General features: G+C 37.8%; 1 protein-coding gene across 1 annotated transcript in view; it reads right to left on the bottom strand.

Moving 5' to 3' along the window:
- Positions 1-3,118: 3,118 nt before the first annotated feature.
- The window catches only part of LOC103515531, an 11,032-nt gene continuing 3,480 nt past the window's right edge, over positions 3,119-10,670 (bottom strand). The window contains exons 4-6 of the mRNA XM_026828202.1: positions 9,559-9,820; positions 4,485-4,764; positions 3,119-4,276 (exon numbers count right to left, since the gene is read on the bottom strand). Of these exons, the coding sequence (XP_026684003.1) occupies positions 3,632-4,276; positions 4,485-4,764; positions 9,559-9,820 (1,187 nt within the window). The 3' untranslated portion in view covers positions 3,119-3,631. The remainder of the gene's footprint in view (positions 4,277-4,484; positions 4,765-9,558; positions 9,821-10,670) is intronic.

Genomic DNA, 10,670 nt, shown 5'->3' with positions numbered 1-10,670 from the left:
TTCATCGCAAAACTCTTTCACCTTATTTACATCAGTTACTGGCTCTGTAGTACCTGTAATGATAATAATGTGTTCTTAAAAAATGTTTTAAAGCCAGAAACATATTGAAAGTCAGAACAATAATTTCACCCGCCATAAATGATATACATAACTGCTTTTTGTTACCTGGAATAATGGGGGCATCCGCTTTTAACGCATCGTTTATCGTCTGATAGACAAGTCTGATGTCTGATAGACATACTTAACAGCTTTTTGGTTGGATTGAATTTTTGATGTATTTTGTATTAAGTTCTTGTTGTTAGCGATTGTCGAGTTTGTTTGGTTTCATTGTTGATGTGATTTGTTGTCGTTGTTGTTGCTAGTTATTTACTGTCATAAAATCAATTACATACGTAAGTAATTTACATGTAAGGTCGATTCATTCAAATGATTGATTCCGTGACTGGCTGTTGCGGGGCCCACTCAGCCTCGTGAGGAAAATGAGTAGTTATGACATTTAAATGCGCATAGCAACCGGTGCCAGCATGGTAGGTAAACATTGGATTTTAGGATTATTGAGATATTGCTTTTTGGTCGTTATTTTTGTTGTTGACGTTTTTCACAAAAAGTAAAAGCACTGTGACGGAGAAATTGGGGTTGAGTGCAAAGTATTGTAGGACAGAATTGTGAGGAAGACAGGATAAGGTTCAATTTAATGACTTTGGATGACTTTCTGATATCTTTTCTGCATAGATAGGACAGTCTCGATCATAGAGATGAACAACATCTCCGTATTTGTCTCCCAGGATCTGGACTTCAATATGTCTCGGACGGCCGATATCTTTCTCAACTAGCATATCATCCTTTCCAAAAAAAAGCCAAAGCTTCGGACCAGCTCTCTTGAAGTTTTCCTCAATAGCGTCCTTTGTCAGCAACCATTCGCATGCCACGACCTCCGCCACCAAACGCTGACTGGAAATCCAACTTCATCGCAAAACTCTTTCACCTTATTTACTGTTTACATCAGTTACTGGCTCTGTAGTACCTGTAATGATAATAATGTTTCTTAAAAAATGTTTTAAAGCCAGAAACATATTGAAAGTCAGAACAATAATTTCACCCGCCATAAATGATATACATATAACTGCTTTTTGTTACCTGGAATAATGGGGGCATCCGCTTTTAACGCAGCATCTCTCGCCAGAACCTTGTCACCGAATTCAGTCTGGATATTCTGATCTTCAGAGAAATTTTTGAGTAAGTAAGAGAGCCGATGCGGCTCGCAAGCCACGTTATGGCCACCCCTGGTATTATAGCATGTGGAATGTACTGGATCCTTCCTGAAAAGGTACCGATTGTTATTGTCCAGAAAGTTAAGTATTGATCAACTTTTCTTCTGTCGTTCACAGATCTCGCTCGAACCAAATGGCACAAGTGGGAACTTTTCCTCTACGTGGACATCAGTGTGGAACCCTACCTTACTTTGAACATTCAGCTGCCTCCCCCTACTCTCAACATTTCCTCGTTTGTAGCCCAGTTGCACAGACATCAGGGTGCAAACTCCTGGGTTGTGTTCACCCAGACTTTGTTCGCGCATGATGCTGTGAATGATATGCTCAGTTTATCTTACATGACGGATTACAAGACCGGGATTTATTTCTTCACTGTGGTAAGTTAATCTGGAGGCCGCTTCACAAAGATGATCTTGATGCGTTCATCTCATGGAATAAAACTCATCGTGAGTGGCCGGCTTTTAGATAATATGCTTGTTTGTTTATACAGTATGTCTTGTTTTCCAGGTACCGATACATGACAGGTGTGGAAAGCTATCCGAAGACAATACCAATCGCTGTTACCGCTCCCAAACTCCAGATATTCCTATACGTGAGTATCTTCATCTTTAAATTAAATTGATCCCAAGCGCAAGGTAATGCCTAGACCCTTGACAAATCGTGTGCCTGAAGGCACGTGATGTGTTCCAATCCACTCGACCCCGAATCTACTTAGCTGAGTAACGTAAACACTTGCTCCCAACTGAGGGTGTGGAAAGCTATCCGAAGACAATACCAATCGCTGTTACCGCTCCCAAACTCCAGATATTCCTATACGTGAGTATCTTCATCTTTATCTCCCCAGTGCAATAGTCCTAAACTAAAATGGACGCGGCACATTAGGGATCAGGAAGAGACCGCCTTAACATAATAATCTTCATCTTTAAATTAAATTGATCCCAAGCGCAAGGTAATGCCTAGACCCTTGACAAATCGTGTGCCTGAAGGCACGTGATGTGTTCTAATCCACTCGACCCCGAATCTACTTAGCTGAGTAACGTAAACACTTGCTCCCAACTGAATAAAAAATGAGAAGACAACACCAATTGATTAAAATTAAATTACTGAGCTGCAACCAAGTTACAAAAAAATGTTTTCACGTTGACTTAAGTTACTAAATCTTATAAACAAATTGAATGAAAGAGCTAAAGGTAACGTATGTAAATTGTATTACAACGGGGTCTAGAAATAATGAGTGGTGTACGAAAGAAATTTATATTAGCTATGTAGATCAGTGACCAATTCCTCTACAGTTATTGTTGCTATAACTTAATAGCGAATAAGATAATGTACTTGACAAATTTGCAACAACCCTATGATTTGTATGGACGTTAGTCATCTGGCCTACAGCTTTACCCGCCGTACTGTCCTACGTGAGTGGGTAAGGGAGTTTTGGCGTATTTCGCGAAACAACCAATTTCCTAAAGAAACCTGACTATTTCAGGAAACACAAAACGTGTTTCTTGCTTAAAACATCCGCTTGTAGATATTACCAATCGCTCCATTTCCACGCACGCAGGTCGTAGCGTTACTTTTTTCCAAGGTAAGGGAGTTTTGGCGTATTTCGCGAAACAACCAATTTCCTAAAGAAACCTGACTATTTCAGGAAACACAAAACGTGTTTCTTGCTTGAAACATCCGCTTGTAGATATTACCAATCGCTCCATTTCCACGCACGCAGGTCGTAGCGTTACATTTTTCCAAAGTTCGACTGAATATTTATTCCCTCGCTGATCTCCAATTCTACATACACCATTATTTTAAATGATAAGAACTATGACGTAACTTAGAATATGTGCGGACTACACTGCCTACATACAACTTTGTACCCTACCTGTCAATATCCCTTCAGCTGAATTACCACTATGTTTAGTTACACTTCACTAGAATGCACGAAATGAAACGGCACAGGAATACTGCACCAAGGCAACATAACTATCTAGTACCTACTTGATTATACTTAGGTAGAACTTTCTTCTTACTTTTTGGTTAAAATATTTGATTTGTCTGTCATACAAATTTGTTTAGACTGGAGGAGTAGAGATACTTTACACTCTGGATGCAATATTCCTACATACTGGACTCCGAACACAGGAAGTTCGTCAGAAAAGACCCTCATTAATATGTAATGTAATGTACTTTCCACTCTCATCCTATCAATATAAACAATGTAGCTGTATCCTGTTCTAGTGAAGTGCAGTGTCCAACTTGACCTACAAGTAGCCATATTTACCAACTTGGTCCTAACTAAGAAAATAAAATAAAAGCTCTGTTATAAATATCACAATCTAATAAATATACATCCAGTTTGACATTGAAGCTTACAGGAGATTCAAGTCCTCAACGCTGATGACATTCTTGTCACTTTTCCGACGAGATCTAGACTTGCCTGAACTTTCTCCATTACCTCCTCCTAATAGATTCAACTGTTCTATTCCTACTCTCACTACCTTGCTTGTACTCTCCCTATCCTCATCGCGTTTGATTAGAGTTTCCTTCTCATCCACACGTCTCAGTTGATCCACCTTGATATGATTCAGCTCAGACGCTGTCTTGAACTCGGGTGGCATTTGTGAAGCCCGTGTTGCCTCTTGTATGTATTCCAATAGTTGAGGTGCCTTCGACGGGAGATCCTTCTTGCCTCCCTCCACATGCAGAGGGAAGAACGGCAGTCTGTCTTCTTTCAGGAAAATAATCAACTTGTCCAGATCGTCAAGGAGAAGGAACTTGGTAAAGTTCTTCGCTTCCATCGGTAACGCATCGGGAGAACAATACGGGAGCATGACGGATAGAAATCTTGTCATGCACGGGATTTGAACCAGGCGATGTCTAAGTAGAGAGACGGCATACGCCTCCATGCCGAGATAGATAGAGGTGGAGATCTTGGTACTGGTGTTGGGAGGAGAGGCAAACACAATAACATACTGAGCAGAATGGAAAGCATTGAAATACCACTTCATTGGGTCCTGGAATACAATAACAAAATGCCACTTTAAAATTAATATGCTTCTGAACATTTCGGGTGCGTTTGCTTAAAACTTCAGAGTTTATCTTTGTTTACACTATTCTGGATAGGCCTACTCGTTTACACTTCATACGTCAAACAGACTTGACGTCTAGCACCTGACAAGTCACAATAAACCTATAGTTTGACATCAGCACGATTCCATTTACCTTGGTGTCCGAGTCCGGAATGCTCTGTTCATCCAGGAGAACCTCAATGTTACAAATGTCCTGCAAATAGTTCATCAGCTCCTTGACGACCTTCACGTGGTAGCCACAGTTGACGTTATAGATGACCAGAACTTTAGGCGGAGGTTTCTCTGGTTCATCAGGAGGATGCAGCTGACGACGGAGGAGGAAGAATATGAGGATGAGAATGGGCGTGAGAACCACAGAGCCGACGATACAAATCAGAATAGGGTACGTAGGACCTGCGGAGCCTGGATAGAATCAAACACGAGTAAATATTAGTTGTAGATGAGTACATTTACTGTTGATTTCATTATACACTTTGCCTAAGAACGGTAGGCATTTCATGGAATGCCTAGGTATTATAGAATGCCGGTAACACATATACCAAAATCGGCGAACTCCATCCTAGAAATACATACATATCCTGTATCGTTCCATTTATTCAACGGGTCGATTCAGTCAACCCTAGAAATCACTTTGCCTAAGAACGGTAGGCATTTCATGGAATGCCTAGGTATTATAGAATGCCGGTAACACATATACCAAAATCGGCGAACTCCAGCCTAGAAATACATACATATCCTGTATCGTTCCATTTATTCAACGGGTCGATTCAGTCAACCCTAGAAACAAGCTCTACTATTATTGTGAATATGATCGAAATATCGAATTAATAAAGATAAAACTCTAGGCCTCATTAGACCTAGTTTTACCTATTAAAAATATTAAAATACATTTTTAAATAAATAGAAAAATTCATTTTTCTCCCCTAACGTAGAGATCCTGGGATGCAAGCAGCGTTTCCTCTCTGAATGGTCAGAGCCTCATCTAGTTTTATTTTTAATTTGAACAGAATCAGTAAACCGATATTATTTTAATATTTAATATAAGCAGAGATTCCAAAACTAAGGGGACAACTGAAGCACCCCTGGAATTTGACTTACTTTGCTCTAAACTGGTTTATGCCTACCTATATCTGTCCAATAAGTAAGAATTATACTTCAAACAACAAGCTAGTGAGTAGCCTAGGGAGTAAAAAATTGCCAAAGGTCTATTTACTAAATCTTTTCTGAGAAAGGATATTGAAACCCCCAATATATCTACCGTCTAAAAACGTATAAAATATCTGACTAAATATTTTTTTTTTTTTTTAAATTACTTCTAAATGTTTAACAATTGGAAACATGATTGAGTTTCGGTTTTAGACATTAAGTATACTATTAAAAAAGTCAACATTGTAGAGTTCACTGGAATCATTCATGTATTACAGAATGGAAGTACCTACAATAATATGTATCTAAAGCTAGCGTACGAGTGAACTTATGTGAGAAATGTTAAAACAGATCCAATACTACTTTTATATAAAATAAAAAAAAGGCAGTTATAAAATAAAACAAATCCAACAAAATAAAATATCAATAAGATATCTAGCCATATACTAAAAGCAAAACAAAAAATACTGATTAGCAGGGAAGGGAGGGGGGATGGAAGCCTAATCCGCTATCTTCCATGTTTTTTTAGAAAAAAAAAACAAGGGTTAAAATTTAGGAGTACCTACATCTGGGTAGTGTGAATCTGATAAAAAAACATGTGTCGTACTTTGGGGCCAATGTGCTCTTGAAAACAAAACAACAAACAACATCCATAGCAAAATAAAGTCTTATGTAAACAGCAAATAATACGGCTAAAAAATATACAACAAAAGCTCGAAGCATGAACAAAAATAAGGCATTTTCTAGACTTATGATCTTTAATTCTATTCATGGTCCGATCTGGTGAAATTATTGTTCTGACTTTCAATATGTTTCTGGCTTTAAAACATTTTTTAAGAAACATTATTATCATTACAGGTACTACAGAGCCAGTAACTGATGTAAACAGTAAATAAGGTGAAAGAGTTTTGCGATGAAGTTGGATTTCCAGTCAGCGTTTGGTGGCGGAGGTCGTGGCATGCGAATGGTTGCTGACAAAGGACGCTATTGAGGAAAACTTCAAGAGAGCTGGTCCGAAGCTTTGGCTTTTTTTTGGAAAGGATGATATGCTAGTTGAGAAAGATATCGGCCGTCCGAGACATATTGAAGTCCAGATCCTGGGAGACAAATACGGAGATGTTGTTCATCTCTATGATCGAGACTGTCCTATCTATGCAGAAAAGATATCAGAAAGTCATCCAAAGTCATTAAATTGAACCTTATCCTGTCTTCCTCACAATTCTGTCCTACAATACTTTGCACTCAACCCCAATTTCTCCGTCACAGTGCTTTTACTTTTTGTGAAAAACGTCAACAACAAAAATAACGACCAAAAAATAATACCAGACAGAAAAGTCAGCAAATGAAAAGGAAACACATGTGCACTTAGTGTCGTATTTGTGTACAATATTTTCATAATATGAAATACATATGTATGTATAATACGAGGTACCTGTATTCTCATATTTCCTAGTTATGTTTGTTTACATGACATGGATACCCGGAGCTAATATACATATGTACAATCAATGTGAAAGAAACGTGGAGTTCAGGGCCGTGTTAGAAAGAGAGTGATGCCCCTTGTTTGTTAGGTAATCCAGGCTGTCCAGTAGAATGAGAATTATATTACTTTTCTTCCTATAGAATAAGGGAAATAGAGAGTGATTACGGCACAAGAAATAGTATAACCAATAGGAGCTCGCAGAGCGAGATTAGGAAATGTTAACCGGGTCTGTCAGCCAATAAGAAGTAAGGATTCTAAAATCTGCAGGTGTTTCTTCAGGTGCTGTAGCCACTTCCTACGAAAAAAAAAAAGTTTATACAAAACAGAAGTTCACAGCAATTAGGGACTTAAACTTCCTATAAGTCTAAAAAAAAAAGAAGAATATGACTTCTCCTTCTGATTACGGCACAAGAAATAGTATAACCAATAGGAGCTCGCAGAGCGAGATTAGGAAATGTTAACCGGGTCTGTCAGCCAATAAGAAGCAAGGATTCTAAAATCCCCAGGTGTTTCTTCAGGTGCTGTAGCCACTTCCTACGAAAAAAAAGTTTATACAAAACAGAAGTTCACAGCAATTAAGGACTTAAACTTCCTATAAGTCTAAAAAAAAAGAAGAATATGACTTCTCCTTCTATTCTAAAATCCCCAGGTGTTTCTTCAGGTGCTGTAGCCACTTCCTACGAAAAAAAAGTTTATACAAAACAGAAGTTCACAGCAATTAGGGACTTAAACTTCCTATAAGTCTAAAAAAAGAAGAATATGACTTCTCCTTCTTTTTTGACATCCTTTCTTTCTCTTTGTACATGAAATTTAATCACAGTACATACTGGTAAAGTGTAAACTACAGTAAAATACCACAACTCGAGCAAAGGAGGTTATGCCTTTCTTTCTCTTTGTACATGAAATTTAATCACAGTACTTACTGGTAAAGTGTAAACTACAGTAAAATACCACAACTCGAGCAAAGGAGGTTTTACCTTTCTTTCTCTTTGTACATGAAATTTAATCACAGTACTTACTGGTAAAGTGTAAACTACAGTAAAATACCACAACTCGAGCAAAGGGGGTTTTATAGAGTATTTGTACAGTGAAATCTCAAGGGAGGTGAAATTTAATCTTAACTTTATAACATAGTTTGTGCATCATCTTCCCATTTAGACCAAATTTACGAGTCACCAAGGTATTTCTTCACATAGAAAGCTGGGATTTTGACAGCAAAATGTGTTATGTAAAACGCAGGTAATTTTCTTATACTTAATATCGTCACTTTCCGTCCAGATTCAAAATGGAGGCGCTTCAGTACCATGCCTAACATAACCATAAGTATAAGCACCTAATGAATGCTCCAAAAAACGGAATAAAGACTATAAAGAGTTGAAATTGAAAATAAAACGCCCATATTTAAACAAATATTACTGCAACATTTAAATTGTTTTCAAGGGTCTTTTTTAACAGTTTTACAAAGTTTTTCATTTAATTTCCAATATTATTTCTGCATCAGTTCAAAATGTTACACGTAATAAATTTATTCTAGTCCAAAATATGTATTGTACAATCTATCAGAAAAAAAAGGAAAATTTAAATAATAATTTCATTAGTTTCTTCGACGCAATAATAACTTAGAATCTCTAAACTTAATATTGTAAATTGAGAAGCAATTGATCTGGAAGGATATGAAGTGAAAAAAGTATGATAGTGTTCAAATACACATGGTTGAAACATACCTAATGTGATTAAGTACATTTTAGAGATCGCCTTGTAACCCACATTATGGTACGTAGGTAAAACTCTCAATACAATCTCAATAAGTACTTATTTAGAATGATTTAACATAACATTATTTTGATAAACATAACTTTACTTTCTATTTTTCCTTCTCATCGACAGCCTATTAATTTCATGAAGTGAAAATACTCGTAAACTACTGAATGTTCGGTACATTCGGTACAGTATTTATTTGAAATCCAGAAAAAAAACCTAATTTACAATAACTTTTAAAAGGTGTTTAATACATAATGGAAAACCAACTAAAATATTAAATATGTAAATTATTGAGAAGATTGTAAAAGAGAAGCAACTAAAGTTCAACTTAATAATGTCACTAGGTAAACGATGAATATAATATGAATTTTACACCAAAACCATCTCATCTAGTTATAGGGTACGTAGGACCTGCGGAGCCTGGATAGAATCAAACACGAGTAAATATTAGTTGTAGATGAGTACATTTACTGTTGATTTCATAATAGTATACACTTTGCCTAAGAACGGTAGGCATTTCATGGAATGCCTAGGTATTATAGAATGCCGGTAACACATTTAGGCGGAGGTTTCTCTGGTTCATCAGGAGGATGCAGCTGACGACGGAGGAGGAAGAATATGAGGATGAGAATGGGCGTGAGAACCACGGAGCCGACGATACAAATCAGAATAGGGTACGTAGGACCTGCGGAGCCTAGATAGAATCAAACACGAGTAAATATTAGTTGTAGATGAGTACATTTACTGTTGATTTCATTATACACTTTGCCTCGGAGGTTTTAAAAAAAAAAAAAAAAAAAAAAAAAAAATCGGTGACTTGGTGGTGTGAAACTTACCAATCCGGTCGCTGTTGGGCACTTTGAAAACATACTTGGTGATCACTTGATACTCGGTCAGGTTGGGGTTGAACGCCAAGGATTGGAACGTGTAGTTCTTGTCCTCGTAGTCACGAAGACTCCACACGCAGTCGTAATGGAGGGTGGAAGTAAAAGACACGGCGCGCGACAGGGAGAACATGCGACAGGATTGAGGATCGGACAGCGGCTCTAGGGCGTATTGCTGGAACCACATCAGATTGTCTGCAATGAAAGCGGACGTACATATGAATATGGAGAAAACAGAAGTATGCGGCTCTAGGGCGTATTGCTGGAACCACATCAGATTGTCTGCAATGAAAGCGGACGTACATATGAATATGGAGAAAACAGAAGTATAAGTCCAAACTCCAAATATGTGAGAGATATTAGGTGATTGATACCCAGCCAAAATAGACCAGCTACGGCCAGCCACTCACTATCAGGTAAGACCTGACAGGTACACCTGATCAGGTTAGCCTGTCAGGTCTACCTGATACCTGATGAGCACACACAGACAGGCGGACCTGATAGTGAGTGGCTGGCCTAAGTGACTTGAGCAGTCCAAAGACGAAAAACGGTGCATTGATTATACCTTGTATATAAGTACAGTACATATTAGGTATGACACAGAAGTTGGCTGAAAAGCCTAGAGACGTACAATATTTGTACATCTAGAGAAGTAGAGAGTAAAGGGAGCCAAAGGGGGAAATGAACACAGAGGGGAAGGGAAGGCTGGGGGAAAAGCACACATACATAGATAGGAAAGTCAGTCCCTAAGCTCAAATTATGTACAAATGTGCATGTTGTGTTTTGAAAACTAAAGTGCACGAAGTAGGAAATATGGGGAGAATAGCTTTTTTCTCCTTCGTTGTTGGAAAAAATCCAAAACAAAAAAAAACACGACTGTGTTTCCAAGCTTTCATCTCTCCTACTTTCATATTGTATATTGCGAGGCCTCTGTCTACATCACACCAGTTTGTAAAGTCTATTTTGTTCTACCTTTTCATTCCCCCCTTTTTTTACTGGATTTTTTTTTTTTTTCTAGATTTTCCTAGATTTTCCTTTTTTTTTT

Source organism: Diaphorina citri, unplaced genomic scaffold, assembly GCF_000475195.1.
Source record: "Diaphorina citri unplaced genomic scaffold, Diaci psyllid genome assembly version 1.1 scaffold1364, whole genome shotgun sequence".
Lineage (NCBI taxonomy): Eukaryota > Metazoa > Arthropoda > Insecta > Hemiptera > Psyllidae > Diaphorina > Diaphorina citri.
This window is presented reverse-complemented; position numbering and strand designations above follow the sequence as displayed.